The following is a 25,939-nucleotide window of genomic DNA, read 5'->3' on the forward strand; positions in this document are numbered from 1 at the left end:
TGTCTAATTTCAATATGTAGCTAAAGACTGAATTGTTCTAGTGGGTGAGAGAGGTTGGATAGAGAGATTGTGACAAACTCTGACAGATCCACATGGATAGCTCAGCATCTTTATCCCTGCAAGCAAGCAGCAGCTGATAACTGGGTACAGCTCCATCAATTCCCTTCTCTTTAGTTCCTGGCCATTTATACTTTATTATCTGAAAAAGGCAGAGGGTGAAAATTTGCTGCTTCTACCATTCTCTTGTTTCTAGGCATCTTTCTTGTCCCTGAGAGGGATTCTAAGATCATTTACTAATGAGTCTAAATCAGAAAATCCATTGAAGTTTATTAATGGACCACTAATATTGGCAGTACCATGAAAGAGTAGCAAAGTAAACATTTCCAACTGTAAGGTGTGTTTCCTGCAACAGTGAAAATACCTGTTTTCTCAAGTTATACCTTTGAATGTACTGGGTGCTGGAAGGGGACAATGACAAGGGCTGTGCTTTGCAGCCAGGGCAGTTCCATTAGTGGCTCTCCCCAAGCATTTCAGTGTCTTACATTTAATTAAATATGGTAATTCAAACCCCAAGCAGCGCTCCGTCACATCTCGCTGTGATAAGCAGCGAAGCATTTCATTCCCTGGGATAGATTAACAGATTGACTGGAGTTCAAAACAGGTTTTTAGTGTCCCAGTGGGCCTGGTGCATCCAAAACCAACAGAGCTACTCTGTGGATACAAAAATGCTGCTACCAAGGATTTTCTTGCTATTTTCTAAGCCCGTGAGAGATTTTTCTCGCTCACAGAAGAGGCAGCAGAGTTATGTAAACAACCAAACACCTGCAGCCTTGAAAAGTCTTGTTTATAGTACAGTAGAAAAATATTTTGACAATGGATGTTTTAGGATTTTAGCCAATCACCCCAAGGGGTGGCTGATCCTTTGTCCAATTAGAGTATGAAGAAAAAAGTCTAGAAAAGAGTTTGTAAAATAATTAAATAAATCAATCTTGCTGCACAGTTCCTGCCTGCTGGATCTTCTCTCCTCCTCTCTACGGCTGCAGGACGCGGTGATATAACCTAGGACTGTGGTAATACTACTCCAAGTGTATCCTTTCCTGTAGTGTTCCTACCCAGCCAGAAATCCAACCTTGTCACCTCCACCTCTGCTCTGCTCTGCCTGCAGAGGGTAACCAGAACCACTCCCAGCATCTCAGGGGTGGCTTTATCCAGCAGGGTACCTGTAAACACACACGTGATTGACAAAAGGTTTCAATTTGCAGCAGTGCCTCTGCGTTCTACGGGCAGCATCTTAAGTGCAGCCAGACTCCAAATGGAAGGATCTGCTGTCATGGTTTTGCACAGATGAACGGTACTGGAAGGGGTTAGACAGAGTTTCTGTTCGCATGAACTTGCTGTGGTGGTACTGAAGTGTCCTTGTCCTTCTGCCTGGCCTTGCTGCAGCTTCTCCAGCTCTGCTCCCACCTGTGCTCCAAGCAGCTCCAGGATTGCAGGGGGCTGGGAGCTGGGGGAAGTATGGGTGTATCTAACCTTGAGTGCCTTCTGCTCTGTCCTACAGAACCACTTCCCCTCCAGCTGCAAGGAGGTGCCTGAACAATCTGACAGAAGAGGAGGAAAGAAAGGCAATGGCAAGCAAAGGTTAGTGTGAGATGAGTAGGCAATTCACCCACATTTGGGTATGGGGGTTTTTTCCTTCATAGTGGAAAGAGAAGCAGATGTCTTCCTAAATTGTTTTGGACTCCCCTTTTCTTTGCTAGGTTGCCTATTTTTGAAATGATGCAGAAAGCAGTTAGCAAACTCTTAATACTGAGGAAGACACTGTCATTCAGTGGGAGCAGATGAATTTTAGCCTCTTTGTATTTTTTCCCAGTCTTTCCTAGGACTTCTACTGTGCCAGTGATGATTCTTCTCCAGTAGCATTTTCTTCAGAGACTGAAAAGACATTTTCCTTTAAGCTGATACCCCATAAAAGTTGAATTGACTTTTCTACATCAGTTCAACCATGTTTTCTAAAATCTTGCATTGCAAATCTCCATTTGAATGAAAAGTCTGATGCTGTTTTATATGAGCCAAGTATAAGAAAACTTCCAGCTGCCAGCAGGACTCACTTGTTCTGCTGTCCTCAGCCACAGGAAGTTTGGTGTTGGCTCAGGTAAGGTAATATTGGAAGTAAATGTTCTTCTTAAGGAAGAAACCCTTCCCTTATTCCTTGAAAGAAGACCTTACTTGAACTTGCCTTATAGAGTTGTGGGTATAAAAGAAAAGCAGGGGTAGAGAGTGAGTTGGGGAATGCTGGATCTCCAGCTGTGTAGTGAGAGTGATGCCTAGAGAGGCCACCTAAAAACAGAGGCTAGACCAGAATAAGGGAATAAAGGTAGGTATTTATTTGAAAGGCCTTCAAAGGCACACCCTGGGGAGCCAGAGGCTACTGCCAAGGTGGACCCTGGGTCACCAGTTCTTCACCATCTTCATAAGTTTGGTTAATTTGCATAGCAGGGTTAATTCTCCAATTATAGCCTCAGTTAATGATGTCATTTCCCCAAGCTTGCCCCTCCTCTTTAAAGGCTTTTAGTTTACACATTTTGGGGCCTGGTGTCCTTGAAGAGCAAACCTAGAGAAGTTTGTTATGTCTAACCAGCATGAGAGAACAGCAGCTGACAGGTCACAGGAAACTTCAGGGTTACACACTGGGCAGTGCAGGATTTGAAAAATCGAAAAGTTAAAAGCTAAGGCATCAAGAGCAGCCTCAGAGCCTGGCTCTAACATCAGCTTGAACACAAACACTTTCCAGGGGCACAGCCCAGTGTTCCTGGAGGGAAAAGTTTCTCTCTTGGGATATTAACTGTACAGAAGGAAGTTTGTTGGAACCTAGGAAATGCTGCTTCTTTATGGAGGAGTTTTGGTGTGGGTTTTTAGGGAAGGTGGATTGCTGTCTGTAGGTGATATTTTAAGTGTTGTGCAGTTTAACAGAGGCCAAGTACAGTCTCCCTCCTCCTGCGTGGTTAACTTGAAATAATCACAGTATTTAAAGGCTTTGAGTCCTTCTCTGACACCTTTCTCTTTTTTTTTTGGAATGTTATTTAATACTAGAAATGAGGGGGAGCTGGGAGAGGGGGAAGTGCCTGCTAAATGGCAACTCTCTTGGCTTATTTTCATGGTGATGAGACTTAACGAACTACAGGAAAAGATCATAATTTTCTTGGCAGCAGGATAAGGGCAAAGCTAAAAATTGTCACATCTGATGATTATCTGTGGAGCAAAACATAAAAAACCATTAGGGATAGAAATCTGGAACAGATGCAGGGAGATTACACCGATGTCCTGGAATGTTGAATTTCTCTAGAAGAGTAAGTAAAGCAGAGAAAAGCTTCTTTTCAGTCAAGGGACAGCACTTACTTTGCTGACTGAAGCACCAAGTACTCAGCTTCAGGATGTCTTTGGCAACATCTTTTGGAAAGGTATTTGGAAAATGTCATGGAAAAGCAGTTTGTGCAGAAGGCCAGCTACATTCCAAAGTCAAGTAAGGTCAGGGTTGTCAAAGGATCAAGAAATATAGAATGTATAATAATGCAGCAATGGTTCGTGAAGTGATTAATTTGTATTTTATTTTCCCCAAAGTGTCTTTACCCAAGTCTTATAAAATGCTCACTTTTTAAATACAGTTCAGTCTGGATTTTTCATGGAGTTTGACTTGGGACTAACCAACCCCTGCACAGGAGCTAAAACAGACAAGAGATGAACTCCTGTCCCCCCTGGAGTCAAGGACAAAACTCCCATCAGCTTCAGTGGGGCCAGGATTTCCCTTCCTATGTTGCCCAGTAGACCAGTGTGGAACAAACCCAGGGATTTTTAATATGCAGCTGACTGCAGGTCATTAAAACATTTTAAAAAAAAAAAGTTTTACTTGTCTGACATTCAGGTAAAATCATGATTGCACTGAACTTTCTCTGGCCAGCTGCACTGTGGCGATCTCTTAAGGCTGTGACACACATTCTGCTGGCTAAAAAGGGAGAGAAAACAGGCTCCAAAACTGGTGAAAATCAGATAATCAGTGAAAATTTGTTAGGAAAATAGAGGAAGGGGTTTTTTTCCCAGGGTGCAGGGAAAACAAGCTCTGAAAGAACCTCTCCAGCCTTCTGGCTTTCATTTTTTCAGGCAAAGAAAAAGCAGATGCTCAGGCAAGGCAACAAAACAGCTGAAGGTGGGAATTGAAAGCTGGGAGCAGGACAGGAAGGTTAAATCCATTTCTCCAGAATCCACCTCCATATCCAGTGTTGCTCAGAACAATTCCTTGTAGTATTTTCTTCCCTAGTTGTGTTTATCCTTGGTGGTAGCAGGTCTCATTAGCATCACACTCCCCAAACCCCTCTCCAGCATTAAGCCCCACTTGCTGGGTGGCTCCTGGCTGCTCCCAGCCCAGCAGCCAGTGAAGCCTTCTTGACTCTGGCACGTGTTTCTGCTTTAGGGGCTGAATTGAGGATCTCCTTCCCTGACTGCAGACCTCGACCTCAGCAGCCCCTGAACTTGGCTAAAACCAGGAGCATGCCCCAAACTCCGTTTAAGAGAGGCACAGGGAGCTGTTTGCAGCAGTTTCCCTGCATTTTTAGCACAGTAGCTGATGGTTAGGGCTGTGCTCTGTACTGTGCCTGTCTTTACACCCTCCCCAAACCACACAGAGACTGCTGGGTGCCCCAGGTTCTCTTCCCTGTGATCCCAGGGAGGGCTGAATCCAAAATTCCCCATCTGTGGAAGCATTCCAGGCTGGATGGGGCTCTGAGTAACCTGGGCTAGTGAAAGGTGTCAGGGTGGTTGCAAAGAGATGATTTTTTAGGTCCCTTCCAACCCAAACCATTCTGAGAGTCTATAAAAATCCTCTTTTACCGCACTTGTGTTAGAGAACCAGTTGCAGAAAAATCATGCAACAGTCTTAGAAGTGGAGCTTTCAGGACCACAGAATTCAGGTTTTGACGTCTTAGTTTTCCTAGCCCAGCACACCAGTTCACTCAAGGGCCAAATCCTGCTTCCTGTTTTCCCCCAACAGACTCATTATCCTGCTTGGCTCATCGGGATGGGTGGAAATGGCTCCAAGTGCCGACTACTGCCTTCAGCTGGGCTTAATCACTTTCCCTGCATGACACCCAGATGATCAGAGGAAGAGATTATCAGCCACTTCCATTAGCCAGAGAGATCAGGAGAGGGATTTACCAGGAAAAACAACCGAGATCACTACAACACACAAGATAAACTAAGATACTTCCTTCACTGGGATGTTAAATTTGCTTAATGAGCCTTGGCAGTAAATCAAGGCTGAGGCCTGCCTGCATAAGAAACTCTTCTCTGCTGTTGTTCTCTACTTCTTGTCCATCACCTGAGCACCTTCAGTCGTGATAAGGTGGCTGCACAGCCTGAAAGGGAACAGATTTTGGTACCTGATTGGAAACACCCTGAAGAAAAAAACCCCGTCCTTTCACTTGCAACAAAAGGCTTTGATCCATAAGATTCTTGGAGAACTAGAGCCACAGTTAGGAAAAACTGCTGCTTAAATAAACACACATGTTTTGTGGCAGTTCCTTCTCCAACCTCATGAAATTTTTTCATGAAAAGAGGGGCAGTACCTGCTCTGGATGCTTTTCGATAAAAATAGCCTTGGAACCGCCTGTGTTCTCAGGGGGATAGTCAGGAAACCTGCCCGTGATATGCCTGTGGGAGAAACAAAAGTGGAAAGGGAATTAAAATCCATCATTTTTCACCTGGTTGACAAAGATTTTAAATAGTGGGGAAGCTTCTTATGGCAGTGGCTTTTTGTCCTGTAAATGAGTTAAAACAGTCATCAATCCATGTCTGTTATCCCATGGTCCATCAAAACCTGCAAATCCTTAGGGCTGCACATTACTTCCTGGCTGACAGATGTAGATTAAAGTGTTTATAGCTGGAAGTGTCCCAGGCCAGGTTGGACAGGGCTTGGAGCAGCCTGGGATAGTGGAAGGTGTCCCTGCCCATGGCAGGGGGTGGCACTGGATGGGCTTTAATGTCCCTCCCAACCCAAACCATTTGGGATTCCATTATTTTATGTTCATAGCCCAACTCTCTTTGCTTTCAACATCCAGCTTTTTTTTTTTTTAGGGAAGAGTTATTTTGCTTAAATCAGGTTTTAATCTGCAAGTTCCAGATTGTATTTCCATGTGAGGATTACCACTCCTAAATTTCCGATGGACTTGCACAACTGGATGGTGATGGAAGCTGTGAAGGGGCAATGAGTGACTTTGTGGGAAGGGTTCATGGATAACCCAGGGAGCTTCCAGGCCTTTCAGAAAGAGATTAAACGATACAGATAATCATTTCAGCCCCAAAGGCCATTTACACTGATAAGACCCTTTAACTTCCTTCCCTTTTGCTGCTTGTTGGAACATATCTGTAAGATTTTCTGTTTCTTTGGTAACATCAGGAAGGTTTTTCTGTTCCAAAGAAAATCCTGACAGTGCAGAAAACCCCTCGTGCTACTTTCAAACAGCACGGTAATGTTTCCTCTAAATGAAATTAAATTTCCCTGGAGAAGAAAAGAGCTCAGAAAGGTCAACACGATTCCTAAAAATTGCTTTCATTTTTTTTTAAAAAACAACTGGTACCTTAAGGGACTTTCCTAGGCTGCTGTTAAGCTGCAGGCTCAGTTTTAAGCTGAGATCCTTGGAACAGAGCATCTGTTCTGTTTCTGCAGCACCACGTGTAGGGTTGGGATCTCTTGCTGCTATTAATGCAGCACCAGTTAGGGCGGAATCAACAAACATTCATCCGTGCTTGGGAGCTCTGACTTGTTCAACAATTACAAGTTCTATATGCAAACAGATGCAAATCCTTGGCCACTGCATTCCCAGAAACCAGCCTGCATCAACAAAGGGCTGTCAGTGTGCTTTAAAAAAAATCCATTAAGAACGGGAATTTGGCCTCAAAACCCTGCATGATCTATTATTTAATGTTAGCTCATGTTCCATTTTTTACAAACAGCCAGAAAATAGCTCAGTTCTCTGTTAAATGCAGCCTTAAATGCTGCTACAAGTCTGGTTTACAGTAAAAAACTTCCCCAAATCTGTTATTGAGGCTGTTGCTACTTCAGTGCCAGCTGGGAGGAAGGAAAGGCAAATGCACTGTGGGTGAAAAATCAGCTGGGAGCCCACTGAAAATGATATCAGGGCCAGCTTTCAATATTTATTGATGTTACATTGGGTATTTGTACTCCCTTTTCCACCTTTAAATCATTTACAGCTCTTGGAGATGGCGGGGATTGGAATTAGGTATTTTTAAGGTTCCCTCCAACCCAGACCATTCTGTGACATTTACCTTTGGGTATGTATGATGAGTACATCTGAGTGCTGTAGAAATTCTACCATATCCTGAATTTTGGGAAGGGGATTCTGGTTTATAATCTGTATTTTCTGTGTGATTCTTCTCCTCCCAGCTGGTGCAGCTGTTTGTGGTGATGTGGCTCCTCTCACCTTTTTTATTTTTGTAGCAGCTACAGCAGGTGCTTGTGTGAAAAAATGAGGTGAGGAGAAGACAATGCCCATCTTTTCGTGGAAAGAGGGTCAGGCATTTATTAACCAGTCAGGGATCAGTGGGGTTTTTGGTTGAGGGTAATGCAGGATGTGCTTTTCCATGGTCATCAGTGACCCGAGAGCAGGCAGTACCAAATATTTTGGTGTTCTAATTCTTGCAGGGCATCTGCTTTTTTCTTGTGCATATCCACTGCTGTCTGATGGCCTGGAAGCAGAGCTCTTAAATCTTATTTCCCTACCCACCCTCTTGTGGGTTTTCCTCTTTCTCTTCTAGGTTGAAATGACCACAGCTTCAATCTTGTGATGCCTGGGAATTCCCATGCGTGACCCCGATAGGCAAATTCCTCCCTTTATGAAACCCTCCGAGTTCAGAGGTTAAACCAGGGATTCGTTTGGCCTGTAAATCTGCCCAGAAAAATGCAGCCATTCATCTTCCTGGTCAAAAGTCCACTTTAAACGTAATGAATCTCAATTTTCATTCCCCCTTCACTTTCTGGCAGCGTTCTGCTCAGAGCCATCACAATGGGTTGTCTCATGCCTTTGCCTTAGGATGTAAATTTGGACTCAGCTGGACCTAAGTTCTTTGGTTTGCAGTTGGAAAAACACCAGGATAAAATGAGCAGCCAGAGAAGCTGTGGCTGCCCCATCCCTGCAAGTGTCCAAGGCCAGGCGGGATGGGGCTTGGAGCAACCTGGGACAGTGGAAGGTGTGGGGTGGGACTAAATGATCTTCAAAGTCCCTTCTAACCCAAACCACTCTATAATTTTAAATTCCTGTATCTTTGTGCCATCAGATAAGCTACACATCACCTGTGGCTCAAGGGGGTCCCACCAGACATTTCCCATGAACAGCTCTTGAATTAGGAGGAGGTCCCCAGACATTGTGGAGTGATTCTGAGCTTTCCTCACAATAATATTTATCCAAATAATTTTTAACCACCTTCCCCTTTTGAAACTTCCTATAAACGCTGAAATATTCATGGGTAGAGGCAATAATAGGGTAAGAAACTGAACCCAGATGATGCAAGAAGTTGCAAGAAGAAGCCCCAGCAGGCTGCTTTGTTTTGTGGGAAGTGCGGAGGGGAGCTGTGTGATGGGAATCCTGCCTGGTTCCACTGTTGATGAGGAGAGGAGAACATAAAAAGCTTAAGCTCTTGATAACAGGAGCATTAGAGTGTGTAATATATTTGAAAGACATGGTGCATGTCAGAGACACCTAGATCCGAGTCAGAACTCTGTGAATCTGGTACTTATTACTGTCTCAGTGTTCGCAGAGGGGGAAAAAAATATCCAGTTGTACTTTTCCAGTGTCTCATAAAAACGTGTAAATGCCAGAACTGGAAGAAGCAACTCTTATTTTCAGTGTGATTGCTTCAGTGGGAGTGCTGACAGCGCGTTAAGCGCTGCAAGCGAAAGCAGAAGCAAATTGTCCTGGATTTCTGAGGGAGGATGCAGTTCTAGTAAAACCAATTGACTAAAGGAACAAATGAAGTTTGAAAAATCACGTGGCGGGACTGGACTCAGGGGCTGAACAGAAGTAAATAAGGTGAGGAGGAAGGACAGGGCTAAGAAGAAACCTCCTCTGTGTGAGCCAAAGCCCAGCAGCAGCCTGGGAAGGCCCTTACAGCCTCAGGAGCCCAAAGCCTGCAGGCAGGGAGCTGAGGATGGCTCCTGGGGGTGACCTGCTCCCTGCTGTGTGTTGCCAGGCACTGAACAGCAGGCTGGGTTTGGGAGCTGTGCTCTGCTTGCTTGTGCCGGAGTTCAGAGCAGGCAAAAAGATCCTTCTCTGGGTCAGAGCCACTATTTAGCAGCACTGCTAAAGTTTCTGTGCTGAGGGAGATGCTGTAGAAGAAGGGACCTTTAGAAGCCGGTGTGTGAGAAATCCATTACTTTTCTGGAAAGCAGTGAAATCCTGTCAACGGAAGCAGAGCAGGGGCTTGGAAAACAGCTTTACAGAAAAGCCTTCTAACTGGGATGAATGGGGGCCCTAAATCTGAATCAAAGCAGCTCAAGTGGAAGAGTAAAGGGATGGACAAGGATGGAGGGGTGAAAAGATGTGATCTTGCACTCCCAGCTGAAAAAGAAAAGGATGTGATGAGGTTTCTGTGCTGTTTCTCAAATTACATTATGTTCTCTGGTTCACTGTTACTACTCCAAACCTATTCCTCTTACAATAACTCAGTCCTGTCAAGTGTAATTGAAAAAGAATGATCTTTTATGGTCTGCAGTGCAAATCCTTTAGTCTCTGATCTGTAGCAAAGAGTTCTGGCTCTTCTGGGCTCAGTATTTGTTACAGCACAAAACCCCACATAAATGTCCAAGTTTTAACTAGGTTCAAATGGTTCTCTCATGTCTCCAAATCACCACCAGACTGGGACAAGTCAGTGTGATTGGCAAGCTCTGAATGCTGTGGCACCTCCACTCTCACCTGTAAAATAAATTCTCTGCCTGGGAGATGACCCTACATTGTGCTTGTCTCATCTGCTGCTTCCTCCCTTCCTCGTTTCAGGAGCTTCAAAAAATTTTTAAAGTGTATTCTCTCAATTCCACATTGCTCAGGGATGGTTATAGTTAGGGCTAAATCTGGCTTTTGATTTATGAGAACACACCATTGATTTAAACATTTTGTCTGGTAATAGACTCAACAAGTTCCTACCTACTCTGTTCTCTGGCGTGGTTTTACATGTGTTATTCTTTCTTTTTGGCTATGGCTTCTCCAGTTAATTGCATAAAAGGCCTTGTCAGGAAAAATAAATTGTTCTTTGGAGGAACAAGAGTGCTTAACTCTTCTCAGGGGAAGAAAGGATGTGGGCTGTGTGCAGAAGAGGAGGCATGAATGATGGTGTATGCGCTGAGTGGAGGGACAGAGGGGTGTTCCGTGCAGAAAAGGGACACAGACAAAGAGGGGGGAGCTCTTTAAAGAAATAAAACCCTCATCAGTTTTGTAGTTCTTGCCTGTTTCTGTAACCCCACCTGATATGGATTCTCTCAGGCTGCTTAAATAGCAGTGCTGGTTTATTTTAGGTGTCTTTGCTGCGTTGTTTTGGTTTTTTTTTTTTTCCCTTTTTGTGTGTGTGCTTTCTTTAGCTCTTTGAAAACCACTTCCAGGAAAAATAACCTGGGCAAATACACTATTACTTATAAAGCAAGATTGATTTCCACAGGCTTCTTATCATCTTTAATGAGTTTGGACACAGACACATTGCAACTGATGTTTTATCTCAGGTCCTGATCCTCCCAGTGTTTGCTTGTACGCGTGGTTGTTATACATGGAAGCGTTTCAGTGGAGGGTAATTGGAGGATCAGAAACTTTATTGTTCTGGATAAATATTCAGCTTTGAAAATCAGAGATCGAGTGTTGTGAGGCCAACAATGTGCAAGGAAAAGCATTCCCATGGAGGAACGAAGACGCTTTTTGGGTTTTTTGTGGGGAAAGGTGATATCCTTTATTAGAGTAACTATCGTAATTAGAATGGTCTTTGGGGTCCCCGGTGCCTGCCTTAGATCTGAAATGGGAGAAGGCAACTTCAAAGCCAAGCAATAGCTGGGAACAGTTGTTGGAGGGGACAGACCTAAATGAGGAATGTGGTAATTCTCCCTGATAGTTTTATTCCATGTGGTGTTACTGGCCAGGAGAGGTAGACCTTTGGCTGACCCAGTGGGGTTGTTCATAAGCTGCTTGAGTTCCTACAGCAAAAGAGTCTGTTCTGCTTTGTCATAAAGTTATTACCTTTCCAAGGATCCTTCTGGTCTTTTAGGGATAGCAATAGGTAATTAGCAGAATGGAAAAACAGGAATCTCTGTTCCCCTTCAGGTAGGCTGGGGTATGAGCTTTCTCTGCCAGGACTCCTGGTTATCCCAATTCCTGCTGTAAAAACCACGAGGGAAAAGGATTGTTAAAAATTTTCTTCCCTTCAAAATTTTGACAAATCATTCCTGGTTTAAAATACCAAGAGATTTTTCTCCTTGAGATAATTGGAGACATGGATGGTAGCACTGCAAATTACTCCTGGATTTCTGAATGGAAATTAAAGGCAGCTTGGGCATGAATAATGCCAAGGAAAACCAACAAGACTTATTCTTCCAATATCAGCTTAAGGTAAAAGAAAACCTGCAACAATCAGAAGAAATATTTTGTAATATTGACACTCATGAAACATTCTGGTGCTCTGATTTTGCATGTCCCTCCCTCCACACACTCAAAAAATGTTGCCCAAAGTTTTCTCAGAGCTCAAATTTGAATTCAGTGAGGACTGGGAGAAATCACGTCCTGACTGATACAACTGACTTGCTTTGCAAGAGCTGATACCAACTAAGCTGTGCTGAAGGCTCAGACAAACCTAGAGGACATTAAATACACCCACCACAGCATGGAAATGGGAAGAAGATTAAAGGGACTGGAAAGCAGATCCCTGGAAGGTTATTTAGGGCTTTTGGCTTGACTCCTGCAACGCAGAACAGCCTTGGGCAGAGCTGCTGGTTAACCTGGTGTGAGGTAACACTGAAAGATCCTGACGGATCTAAGGACACCTGGATGTCCCATCCCTGCCCCTGGAGGGAAAACTGACATCCAGCACTGCCCCCGTGCTTGGTTTGAAGATCCTTGAGTGTGTTTCCTTCTTGTTGGGAGTTGCTGATCGTGCTGTGTTTACCAGAGCTGTATTCCTTGAGGAATTGTCTCCAAGGATGGAGGGCTGCTCCCCCTCTTTCCCAGTCAGGCTGTCCCCAGGCTGGTTTCCAGTGCCAGCTTCCTGTTGCCTGTCTCCAGCCTTTGGAGGAATGCCCTCCTGTCGAGCCAGCAGCGAGGAGAGGAGAAGTGGGGTGTGCAGCCCTTCGTGAGGAGGCCCTCAGGGACTGCTCCAGGGCTCTGGGGGCCTTGGCTGATGGAATGACAAGCACACTGAAGCACACAGCTCCCATTAAACTCTCATCTGGTTTGATTTTGTCCCATCTTTCCATTCTCTTCAGAGCAAGGTCAGAAATACAGAAGCTGGCTCAAAGAAACGCTGGGTCAGATTCCCCCTGCGTTTACTGAATTCCTTACCTTTGGTCAGCTTCTCCTGCCAGCATAGAACGCCCGGTCCTGACTCAAATTGGGCAGAATTTCCAGTGCTCAGCATTAAACTTAAGAGACTGAAACAATTATGGGCAGTTTTAAGCAAGATTACTTTAACCCAGACTAGAAGCTTTGTGAGAATAGTTTTCCTGCAGAGTCAGCCAGAGGGAATCAACAGTACTTTATTAACACAATATGAATCCTGTAAAGAGGAAAATAAAGCATGCCATTTTTTCTGGCAAGGCCAGCCAAAAGAAATAACTTGCCCTCCAACATCACAGGTTTCTTTGGGATTTGGAGTGAAATGGAGAATAAGAGAGCATTTTGTTTTATGGGATTTGTTTATGAGAAATTCGAGCAATTGTTTTTGCTTCTTAGAAGTCAAGGTGGACCAGAATGCATCTCTACAGGAGGGCAAGAAGGCTCTAACCTGGCTGCTTTACACTCCTTCACTATGGCCCATCACCTAAAACTGAAGATAATGCTTCTGGAGAGGGTTCAGAAATGGTGGCCTGGACAGGTCACCCAGCTAGAAAAGCATCCCCGGCTCTGTGTGGGCTCTCGCAGGACTTTGCCCTCTTCCTTGTTCCAAAATGGTTTTACATCTGCTGCATTTCTTCTGCCACACCTGCCTGTGAAAGGTGGCTGAGGTATTTCAAGGGTATTGGCTGATTAAAAACGCCCTGGAAGGTCTGTGCTCTCCCTCTTGCTCACGTGCTGGATGGAGAGTTGTGTGCATGGATAATCAATTCAGTGCTCTTGGGGCATGTCAGCCTCCCTGCGTGTGCTGTGCAGCATGGACAGCCTTTATATCTGCCTGGAAAACTGGGAATGAGGGCCTGGAATGAGCAGAGAAGCTCTGTGCTTTGACCCACCCCTTTTTTCAATGCTGGAATAGACAGTAGAGCATAGAAGTGCAATATGGTGATTAGACAGCCCTGGTTGTGGGTAAATGATGAGATTTTCATTGGAATTTTCAGTGATGTAATTTCTTCAGTGTGATGAAGACAGATGGATCCAAGGTGGCATCAAAGGTGGCATCAGACACGTTTCAGTAGCTCTGCCTCTGCCTTACACCTGTGCTATCAGTGCAGAAATACAGCCCAGGCTGGCATAACTCATTTTTTGCCTCCCTGAGTTAAAATGCTCTTCAGCCACTGTGTCATGGCTGTCCCGCCCATGGATCACTGTGCCCCTGACCTGCTACCTGCCCATGATTTAACTTGAGGAGTTTCTAAAGGACAGAGTGTGACTAGCTTCATCAGGCATTGCATCACTGCTTGGGAGAGTGGCTTGATAATCCATTTAAAACTGGAATCACTATTTGCAGCTAAGACTGAACTGCCTTGAAGAGCACTTTTGATGCAGCAGGAAGGTGTCAGTGGGGAAGGAGAAGCTGAAAATGGTGCATTGCAAAGTTTTTAGGAATGTAACCAGACACTGCTTTCCCTTTCACTGCTCAGAATCCCAGAATGGGTCAGGTTGGAAGGGACCACAGTGAGGTCATCTGGTCCCACCTCCCTGCCCCAGCAGGGTCATCCCAGAGCACAGGGCACAGGATTGTGTCTGGACAGCTCTGGAATATCCCCAGAGAGGGAGACTCCACAGCCTCTCTGGACACTGTTCGGTCACTGCACAGGAAAGAAGTTCTGCCTTCTGTCCAGGTGGAACCATCAGTTTCTGCCTGTTCTTGTGTCCCACTGCTGAGCCCCGTGGAGCAGAGCCTGGTCCATGCTCTGGCACCCCCATTTTGCATAATTACACACATTACAGAGGTTCCCTGTCAGCTGTGTCTCCTCTTGAGGAGCCCCAGCTCCCTCAGCCTTTCCTCATCAGAGATGCTCCAGTCCCTTCATCACCTCTGTAGGCTCCACTGGACCCTCTCCAGGAGCTTCTTGTCCTGAGGAGCTCAGAGCTGGACACAGCCCTCCAGATGTACCTCTCAGGGCTGAGGAGAGGGGCAGGATCACCCCCTGACCTGCTGGGAATGGTCTTCTTGATGCACCCCAGGATCCCACTGGCCTTCTTGTCCCCCAGGGAACACTCATGGCTCAGGGACAGCGTCTTGTCCACCAGGACCCCCAGGGCCTTGTCCACTTCAGGAGATCTGTGGGTCTATAAACTCCCTCTGTGGTTTATGTGAAAGCATAAATGACCTATTTAACAATAAATCGGAGGCAGTTTCATACAGATGAAAGCAGTCACAGTGCTTGATTTTTCCATGTTCATCCCAGTTGGCTTGTGCAGCCTCATTGGAATAAATCCCCATCAGGTGTACAGAGAGTGTTAAAACCAGGGAAAAAGTGAGAATGTCACAGAATCCATCTGTTAAATTAGAGATGTTTGCACTCCTGGCCAATGCTAATAACCAAAGAGCTCACTAGAAAGAAAAATAATTCAGAACCTCTACTTTGGCATTTAAAAAGCGTAGGAAAGGACAAGGAGAAACATTCCAGATGAGCTCAGCTCTAAGCCAGGCATGGTATTAGGAGCTGCCATTTACCAGGAGTTTTAGCTCAAAACCCCAGTCATGTCTGCAGTCCAGGAAACACAGTGTAATGCCTGGAGATGCCAAGTTCCTTAACTCCCACTTTTTTAGTTTTGGGAGAGAAAAGTTGGAGTGGTCTAGTCCTGTAACTGTTCGGTGTGGCTCTGGTGCATGACCTGTAGTCTCCCGAAATTGGCTGGAGTTGTGCAGACTGACAGAGTTGGATACTTTTTGCAGGACTCTGGCATTGCCTCTCCAAGTGACTGAATCCTTCTGCATGTTACTCAGTGGGATACACTCAGATTTAATCAAAAATAAGCACAAAGTGCAGCTTTTTTATTATTGCTAATTTAAACGATGGCTTCATAATGTGCTTTTAATAATTCCTTTGGTAGACAGGGTTGGTGCTGCAGAGAACTGCTGGCAAAGGGGCTGGAGAGCCGGGGATATAAGGGATATTCTGAGGGAATTTGGAGCTGGAACCTGCTCTTGGAAGAAGCAGAGAGCCCAAGCACAGGTAATTTCCCCACAGTGGTGGAACAGGCAAGGTGGGGTGGGAAGTGCAGTTTGGAGACGAGCCCTGCAGGGCAGCTTTGCTCAATCCTAGGGTTCTTTTGTGTTGTTTTCCAGCCTGGAGATGTGGCTGTGTTGCTTCACAGGCCTCTCCAGAGGATCAGTTGTCTGGAACAGCCTTATTGCAGGATAGCAGAGCTCCCTGAGGCAAAGAATGGGAAGGTGAGGCTTGGGCAGGAAGGGAATGCAGCACACACGTGGGAGAGGCCCCCCGTCAGCCGCTCCCATCTTCGCTCCCGCTCGTTCCCAGGCTTCCCAAACTGCCAACCTTGCAACACACAGGAACAAACCCACGTGTTAGGTGTGATTTCCCTGGAGAGCATGAAGGTGGAAGGATACTCTGGGCACAGAGTTACCAGCTCTGAGAGCTGAGGCCGTGATGGGAAGCGCATGTAAGCACATGGCACAACTCCGGCTCTGGAATTTGCTCCCTTGGAGCAATTGTGTTTTGACTTGGAATACTTGGAGGACTCCTGGAGCTACACAGACTGCAGCCTTTAACTCACAGCCCTGCTTTAAACCTGCATCTTCAGAATTGGTTGCTGGATTGGAGATGCTTTCCAGAAAAAAAAAAAAAAAAAAAAAAACCAACAAAAAATCTGGGAAGAGTTGTTTTCCCTGTGTGACGGGGAAGATAAAGCAAGAGAGTGAACTTCCTTTCCAAGCCACCAAAGGATTACTGAGTCAGTAAGGGGCTCTGGAACTGATTTCGGGGCCAGGCAGTTTCCTGCTATTCCATAAATGTCTCAGTAAATACTGAACCAGCTCTTTTATGGTTCTACATCCTTTGCTCAAGTCATGGAATCATGGGATGGTTTGGGTTAGGGGGACCTTAAATTTCATCTTATTCCATGCCCTGGGCAGGGGACACCTTCCATTAGACCAGGCTGCCCCAAGCCCTGGCCTTGAACACTTCCAGGGGTGGAGAAATTAAAACAAGTTTGTATTTGGCACAAGATCTTACTGGTATAGTTCTAATTATTGTTGATACAGTTATTTTGTACAAGTAGAGCCTAAGAAGACCCACTAAACTCCCTTATATGCTATTAAATGTCTTTTATTCAGCCTAGGGTGATCCTAAGTCTGCCTGACACAGCACATAAACTATAATAGCTGGGTGTTTTTAGAGTAAATTACTGTAAATAATTAGACTTTCTGTTGTCTCTGCACAGGACTGAAATGCAGCATGACTTAAAAGCCCTGGACTCTGACCTGGATAATAAAAACAACCTGCTTGATGGAGTCTGACTCATCTCCCCCACGCTGAAATTCCCAGTAAAACTGAAACACATTGGCTCTGGAAGGAATGGATGCGACTCAGGTTTCAGGCAAGTTCTTGCTCTGCCCACAGAAATACCATCTCCCAACCTTTTCAGCCGTGAGCTGAGATTTCAGTCTGAGTGTAGGACGTATAGGATTTGGATAGAGCAGCTTTAATGTGAATTTTGCCTTGGGGAGAGCTTCCCTAGGTACTCACCAACCCCACGCTGCCCACCTAACAAAGGAGCGAGGGAAATAATTAAATCAAATTAAAAAAAAGAAAAGCTTTGTCTCATGTGCCCTTGCCATATTTCCCAGCCCTGGGATTGCAGTCAGTGTTCTGCTGTCACCTAGAGCCTGTTCCAGCTATTTCACCATGGAGATCTTGAGGTTTATGGGATCACCTGCTCCTGTTGCCTGTGTCCTTCTCCCCTCTCAGCTCCTCCTCGTTCCATTTGCAGTGTAAGACTGGAATTTTCTCTGCTAGACGATGCAAGCCTCCTGGGTGTGGAATCCACTTGGAATTCAGCACTTCAGGAACTTGTCAGCAGCCTGTTAAATTATCCTGTTGGCACACTGGAGCCATAGTGCCCCGAGTCAGCCTTATATTCCATCAGACATTCCACTGCTGTGCTCCCCAGGGTCGGGAAAACCCACTGCCAGTGGAAACAGGGAAACAACTGGACTGTGGAATTAAACATACCCCTCTTCTCTTGGGAGAAAGTATAACAGCTTACCACATTCCCAGCCACAACATGAATCCTTCATCTTCTCCATAGTCAAATCTGGCCCCTTGGCAATTGAGTCTTTTTTTTTATATATTCACCTGAACTTGCTGCCACAGACATGTGGGAACTGCTCTTTTGTCTTTGCCTTGGAAACACTTCATATTTTCTGTCAGTCTTTGGTCCTAACTGTGCCTATTTATCAAAATGGTAACTCATAGGGGTTTTTTTCCCCCAGTTTTATGTCTCTTTCATCCCTCCTCTTCTGATTCTGCCTCTCCAGATCCTCATGACTGTTTCTGCTATCCCTTTGCTCTGCTTGTGTCAGTGCATGCCACGGTTCTTTTTTACCCCACTTGCCTCCTTTCTTCTTTGCATTCTACAGAGCCAAGGCTGAAAATGCCTTTTGCACCTCCTCTGCTTGCTTCTCCAAAGAGATCCATCTGTGGAGCAAGGGCTGTAGCTTGGGAGCCACTGCTCTGTGCTTCGTGCTCATTTTTATTCCTCTTAGTTCTAAGCTTTTCCTTAGTCTTTCTCTTCCTAGAATATCCATTAAACACCTCTCCTCTGCCAGCCACTGGCTCTTCAGTGCTTCTACCAGGCACCAGTGGGACTCCTGGCTCTTTTTTCTTTGCCTGTTTCTTGTTCCTGTATCCCAGCAGATCTTTGCTTGTTGGAAATGGGGAAGTGGGGAAAATTGGTTCTTCCTCCTGCTCTGTATTAACTTGCTGGAGAAGACACCTCTCCCTGTCACAGTGGAGTGAAATAATAGCTGGGCTGGGCCTCTTCCCCTTTCTCTTGGGATTCATTCCCTTCTTTCTTTCTCCTTGATTAGGACCACGGTCTGCCGGTTAAGCCAAGGATAGATCAGATGGCAGAGCAGGCTCCCCTGGGCCAAGCCTAGTAGGTATCTAGCTGGATTCCTGAAAGAGGAACCAGCTCCAAGGTGAACATCAGGCCCCAGTTAGCAGTTTTAAACACCCCACTGCTCTGTTCCTGCCTTCAGAAATGCAGTCTGCTGTGTCAGGACTCTGCTTGAGAAAGGAACAGAGGAGGACAGCAACTTAACGCACCCACTGAACGGGCACAGCCCGCAGGATTTTCCAGGGAAAAAAGCCCAATCCTGCCTTTCAAACAAGTGGAGCTGTATTATAACAAGCTGCTGGCTAGTGGGAGTCCCTGGGTGCCACTGATGTTTGTGTCTGTGTGGGTATCTATGACAACAAATAAACCTAATGTTTGGGAAGTGTCCTTGGGAATCTCAGTGGGGGGTGGGATGGGGGGGTTGCTGCATTAGGTCGGGAACACTTTGCATTTTCAGACTTTTAATTCCTAAGTATTATGGAGATGGGTATGAAGTGCTTTAAAAAAACGAACTAATTAGTTACCAGATTTTATTTTTCTTGTGTGCAAATGGGCCAGCTCAGACTAATGCTGTTTACTTTAGCTGATTCCAGACTTTTAGATGTATAAAGGAGTGAATATTTTTAGGAGCTTTAATTCTAAGCAGGAGGCTTAGCCTCAAGGTCAGTGGACTGTGGGTATCTGTGGGTCACTTGCAGCCATTTGAAGAAGGTAGAAAATGGAATCTAACTTCAATTTGTTGTAATGGTCAGTTTTACTTCTATAGTGCTACAAATCAAAAATTGGGAAGCCCGGAGTCATCCTACAGAGCAGTGATCAGGATGGGCAGATCAGGATGTAAGAACAGATCAATGTAGTTAAAGACATAATAATTATGCTAAATAAATGGAGATGTCTAATTGCACCCATCTTTCTGCTCACAGGATTTAGAACAAGGAGTTTTATCTTTCTATTTGGTCCTCGTGCCTTTTGGAACAGAAATGTCTCTGCTATCCCTGTAAAAATCCACAGGCTGAGGACAATCTTGCCTTTGGTCTACAGTCACCAAAGTGTTTGGAGCTTTGCAGGTGAAAACTACAGAGACAGAAACTGGGGCAGGAATGGGATGGGGAAAAGGTTAAGCCTTTTTGGGCAGAGTGATTTGGGAGCAAGCAGGTTGAGGAGAAAAGTGGAGGAAGAGAACCTGGTCTGTAGAAGAACCGTGCTTGTTGTGGCTTTGCTGACGTTTGACTGTTGAGATCCGAACGAGCTTTTGATGTTGCTATTGCTTAATTTATGTGCAAGCATGGCAAGAGGTGTGCAGTGCAAATCCTGCCTGATGGAGAGGTGGAAATGAGCTCAGAAATGCTTGAAGCTCTGAGCATTCCTGCAAAAGAGGCTGAGGAAAAAACCCCATCATAGGCAGAAAGCCCAAAATGCCACGACACTGAAATCCTTTTCCTTGATTTTGCATTGGTGAACTGCTTGGAAAACAAGACTCTGTGATTCTACCTGGTTGTAACACCCTTGAAAAGGGCTCAAAACCAACAATGTCATTCTTTGAATCCCCTTGGAAGTCAGTGGGAGTCTGCTTAGAATGAGGGCGACTAAATAACGTCAGGATCTGACCCTCTTCTTGGTGTAAGCAAAACATTTCAGGGAAGGGAGAGATCAGCCAGGGAAGATCGCTAAGAACTTTGTGATTTGAGATACCTGAGTGTCTACCTGGAAGGGAATCACAGTGTTTGGAAAGCTCAAGATGTGCTTACGTGCAGCACTGGTGCACTCGGTGATTAAATAAGAGTTCATGAGGACAACTTGTGATGTTGAAAATCCCTTGGGGAGCTTGATTTGCACCTGTGACGTTTTAAGAGAATCTTCACTCCTTAGAAGTTTGGATACTTGAATGAGCAAAATCCAGGGTTGCAAAGAGCCCTTTACATGTGCTTTCAATCATTGCACGGAGGTGGCAATCATAAATGGAAGCGTCAAACCGCAAAGACGACGTATCTCGGAGTTCGTGGTGATTTAGAAAGCAGAACCAGCGATCTTATCAATGCCTCTCTGGAGGTGTGACACCAGGGTTCAAGTGGTCTTGCTGCTTCAGATCCCTGCCACCAAGATTTATCTGTGTATGGGAAATAGATGAATCCAGGGGCTTCCGGCTGGTCCCCCCCAAAGCTACCGAGCTGCCTCCATTAATGTCAGCACGCTCGTAAATTCTGAGCTTGCACTGAAGGAGGCAACTTCTGCCACTGCACAGAAGCTTCCACAGGTGTCCCCTGCCTCCTGTAAATCCATGGACACCCAGTAAAGTAGATTAACTGCAGATGGACTTTGTAACAGCTGTCCCTCCTTTGGAATTAGAGGGTTCACACTTTTTTTTAAAAGACAACAGTGCGGTGCTCCTATAAACCAGAAGGGCCCAAAGGGTTTTTTTGGTCGTCGTTTTGTTTTAAATGGCTTTCAGGTTAGGTAGTTGATTCCAGTCGATGGGAAAACAGGTTGCAGAGCTGTTGGCTCCACTCTCCCCCGTCATAAACAAACAATCCTCTTGTTTCTGATAACTTATTTTCCCTCTATTAAAGGAACACGGTGGGTTATTTGCTTTGGTTTGCTCCTCCCGTGAGCCAGTGGTGCATTTGCATTCCATTCCCTTGCTCCCTCCAGCCCTAAAGATGCCTGCCAAAATTAGTCAACAGATAACTACTCAGAGGAAGCTTTTAAGAACGTGTTAGGAAAGGCTTGAACATTACCCATTAATGTTTACAGCTCCTAATTACGTTAATTAATCAGTCTCTGAGGTTGTCTCAGCCGGGAGCGCAAAGGCAGGATTTCAGTTCCCACAGATGTAGTTTAAGTCTCTGCCACAGCTGCTTGCAGTGAGGAGCTCAGCACGCTCTGCCTGCCAGGATATTTATGCTGGGTCCTGGACAGGTTTTTCTGGGTTTTTCCTGCTGGATTTTGAAACTCCCAGCATCTGGGAGCAGGCTGAGCCGTGTTTAGGGAGAGGGATGTTAAGTGGAAGCTGTCCCTGCAGAAGGGCCTTTTGGCAGGGGAGAAAGGCACTCAGAGAGCACTCTGCACCAGCACTGATGGTTGAGATACAGAGATTACTGCCTTGGCAAAACCTGTAATTGCTGGCTCTGTCAGAAAACAGAGGTGAAACTACTGATAGAAAAGCCCCCAGACATTGCCTCTTCTCATAATGTTTCTTTACTTTTGCAGGAAGACCAAGTGTTTGGGCAGAGGACACCCACAGTTGTGCCATCCTCTGTCAGAGCTTCATTTCCATAATTCAGAGCTTGTTTTTATTCTCTTGAGGAAAACCAGAAGATTTGGATAAGAGACACAACCCTGCAGAGGGATTCAGAAGGAGAACCTCCTTGTTTTGTGAATTTGGTTTGTGTAAATGGCGCAAAGTACAAGAGGGGAGGAGAAGATAACATTCATCTCCAGATGAGGACAGGAGAAAATATGGTGCAGACACAGATCTCTTTCAGATTTAGTCCAGTTCATCCTCATCTGGTGGAATTAGCAGGCAACCACTCATTTATCCCCATATCCTGATTTTTACCACGAGCTCACAGCTGCTCCTGGCTGGTAACTTCTGCCTCTGGAGTGTCACATGCAAGTGGTTTGTGAGCATGTGACAATCCTGTAATGGTGACAGGGAAAACAAATAATGACAGCTTTCAGTAGGTGAAAAGAGAATGGTTCTTCATCCATCTACAAATGGCTCTTGTGGGCAGCAACTCCTCTCTGTGCTGAATACCAAGTGCCAGATGCCAAAGAGGCATTTTTTTGGGTAGGTTCCTACAGCAGGAATGCCCCTGCAGGAGTGGCAGAGAAGAAGGGAATGGTTTTTCCAGACTAACAGGGTATGGAAAGAGGCCTGTGCTCAAGGGGCTGGTGATGCCTTTGGTTGTGTTCCAGGCATCTTCAGGCTGGAGCTTGCTCTTGGACACTCTGTCTGCTGGAGTGGCTCACGGCACCAAACCTGGTTTTTAAGCAATTTTCCCATCAGCTGTTCCATGAGTGGCTGCCATATTGCGTGGAGGCTGCAATCCATGCTCCTGGCTCCTTGGAAAGCACTGCTGGCAGGTCGAGGTGAGCCAGATGGGACTGGAAAGCAACGCGCGCCTCGATGGGTTCGGAGCCGCGATTCCTCGGAAGCAGAGCGGAGGGGGTGCTGCTGTTGGCACTGCTGAGATGCCATCCCTCTCTGTCCTGTTGGCTGGGCTTCACTGCTGATGGATTGCCTGGCACCTTTGCCACTGACTCCATAAAAAGCAGAGCGGATGGAGTGGGAAATGCGATACGGGCAGTGCCTGACACGAATGAACACTTTCCCTGCTCTGTGGAGTTCCAGTGCAGAAACCTGTCTCCCCATTCATCTCCCTCCTGCCTGCCCCTTCCCCACCCCCTGCTGCCCAGGGAGCCCTGGGAACAGCAGTTTTGGCAGTAAACTTAGCTCCACAAAACAGGCTGGGGAAAAAAGGGAAATACAACACCATCACTTCCTATTTCTTTCTCTTTCCCTCTGCATCAAAGCCCAGGCTGACTGTCAGGAATGTTCAAAATGAATAAATAAAGCACAGGAACCCCCCTGCTTCGGGAGGAGTCTCATTCACTCACCATGAAGCTTGGCCAATTCCTTTTCTGACAGTACTCGAGTCAGCAGGCAGAGCAAGAAGATCATTCAAAGCTAATCAGTAAAGTGTAAACCTATTATGAAAGCACATTTACCCCTCGCCGCCTCCTCCCTCCCAAAAACCAATCCCCAAATCTGTGGGAATAACACATAGCCTCCATAAAAGTTGCTATTACTTAGATCCCCTGTTATTAGGTCAGCGATGCCACTGATGAAATGCTCCCCAGAGCTCCGAGACGTGGCAGATAAATCCTCCAAGAAACTCATGGAGTAATTTGTTACAGCTCGAGGGCATGAGGCACATCACAGCAGAGCCCTGTGCATGAGGCTCTCCCCTGTGATTCTGGAGGCCATCTCTGGTAATAAAAACCTCATCTTGATTTCTCATCCTTTGTATTGATTTCTGTCAGGAAAGACTTGTCTTAGACAAAGGTACTGCTGTATTTCTCTGGATAATAAAGGGATCCTTCTCCCCTTTTGTGCCCAGCCCTTTTTGAAATTCAGTTTAGGGATGACTCTAAGAAGACTCATAATTTGGGAACTGGTTTATGCACAGTGGGTAAAGAGTTGAGAAGATGATGACTGGCTTTGCATATTCAGTGCACAACCCTAAATGTGAAATTACAGAAAAAATGGGTTTGGTTTGGAACTGTACAGGAAATTGAAGCTAAAACCCCAGCTCTGCTATATCTTAATATGAAACTCTGTTATTAATTGAATGGATGGAATGTGTGGGAATCAAGTGATTACCATCCAGACTCAGATGTATATAATCATAGCAGCTGCTGATTTTGGATCATGTGTACTCCTGCACTATGAGCCATACCTTGGGGAAAAAAAAAAAAAAAAAGAAAGGCAGGTCTGTAGGTAAACTGCATGATGCTTCCTCAAAAAGCTTTCAAAACCAATTCTCTTTCTTTTCTAGTATGGCTGGACAAGGCCACGTGGAAATCTGGAAAGCTTTATGTGAATAATTTGCAAGCCAAAAAAGAGCAGCTCCACAGAAGTCAACCCGGGTAAACAGAAGCACGGATGGTAAGGCTGGAAAATGCAGTGTTACATCAAAATTATTTTGTCTCCTCTGCAGCAGGATTGTTATAAGCAACTGGAACAATTTCATTTAGTCTAATCCTTTGGGTTTTGCTTTCCTTGGCTTTTTTTATAACCTCTCTTCATGAGAAGCTGGTTTGGGTCTTGAAATGACTGAAGCTGTTCCCTTGTGCAGTGAAAGCGATAAATATTTACAGCAGTTCTTACAAGCTGAGAAATTTAGTATGTGCTCATTACTTTTGTAATCTAAGAGTAACTGTGCTGAAAGACAATACCTGCTAATTGTATTTTCTATCACAGTCTTTTCAGAGTGAAGGATAAAATACAGAAGCTTGGGTTTATTTTCTACTCCACACAGCAACATTTATTCAAAAGAATCTTTGTTCCCCTTTATCTGTTTATTTAGTAGACTATGGAAAATGGTAAACTCGGTCAAAAAGCCTAGGTGAAGAATAATTTATAAGCTGCTTAGCTGTTGATCTCTCAGACTGGCTTAGGGGAGAGCCAAAACATATCCTGGCAGGTAATAATTAATGCAAACCTTGACACTTCAGGCCTGCCCCTCTGCTGAGCAGGACACAGCTCCCAGTTCTGCAGCGTCTCTGGCAGGAAAGCCTGGCTCTGCAGGACACACACACTCCCCTTGTGGAGAAATCTGCTGATTTTTTTTGGTTGTTTTTAAAGCTATTTTGGATGCCAGCGAATGTGTCTGTGGGGAAAGCGATTCTGGTCACTTAGACAGAGGCCTGCTGTGAAGAGCAGGACTGTAGGCAGCTCGCTCTGATTCCTCTCAGCTCCGTAAATCACCGCCTCACTCAGCCAGATTCAAATGAACTCCAGTGTTGGGCGGTGTCCAGCCTGTGCTGAAGCTGATGGCAGCTCTCCCACTGCCTTCACTGGGGGCACAATTTCATCTGCCACGCTGCTAAATCACCAGAAGAGCTTTTACCAATGAGAGCTGGCTGGTCTTGGCTGAACTGTGCACTACTGATTTTCAGGGATCACAACAGACAGTGAATCTGAGAGAAAAGAGTAACAGAGAGTGTGATGGGGCTTGGAGCACCCTGGGATAGTGGAAGGTGTCCCTGCCCATGACAGGGTGGAATGAGATGAGCTTTAAGGTCCCTTCCAACCCAAACCATTTTGGGCTTCTCTGATCAAACACTGACTGCAACAAGTGTGTCGATGCCCCTCTGCCACCAGCGGTTCTATTTTGATAGAAAATGGTTAATTTAAAAAATATGCTGTTGTTTCGGATGGGTGGGTTATTGTACAAGGTTGGAAGGGAGCTGTTTTCTCACTCTGTCTTGGCTGCAGCAGAACAAGCCTGACTCGAGGCTTATCTCCAAGCACCCTGTGTGTGGGTGTATCTTAGTCCCATCTAATATAATCCCTTGCTCGGGATTATCCATAAAGCTGTCCGAGATCAGTTAATGTGGATCTTATCTGCAACATCTGCTTTAATCTCTGTTAGTTTTCAAATCTAGGTGAGATTCAAGACTACTGAACCTGACTAGCCAGGCCAGAAAAGGGAAGCTAAGGAAACTTTACAGCTTGTTTAATCAGGTATTCATATGCTAGGCTACTGATTGTGTGCCTCTAGCCTTGAATCTCACCTAAAGATGAGATACAAGTGTAGCAAGGAAGTCCCATTCCGCTTCAAGGGCTACAGAAAGAAAGCTCAGCATTTTACATTCCACCCTAGACAGGTACATGAGACTGAGGGCCCTCCTGCAGCAGG

General features: G+C 45.4%; 1 protein-coding gene across 1 annotated transcript in view; it reads right to left on the minus strand.

The window, feature by feature from the left end:
* The window catches only part of DRC11 (dynein regulatory complex subunit 11), a gene marked incomplete at both ends in the record, with an annotated part of 92,894 nt that overhangs the window by 45,176 nt on the left and 21,779 nt on the right, over positions 1 to 25,939 (minus strand). The window contains one exon of the mRNA XM_082285229.1: positions 5,616 to 5,700. Within this exon, the coding sequence (XP_082141355.1) occupies positions 5,616 to 5,700 (85 nt within the window). The remainder of the gene's footprint in view (positions 1 to 5,615; positions 5,701 to 25,939) is intronic.

Source organism: Coloeus monedula (assembly GCF_965178545.1).
Source record: "Coloeus monedula genome assembly, chromosome: 7".
In the NCBI taxonomy this organism is placed as follows: Eukaryota; Metazoa; Chordata; class Aves; order Passeriformes; family Corvidae; genus Coloeus; species Coloeus monedula.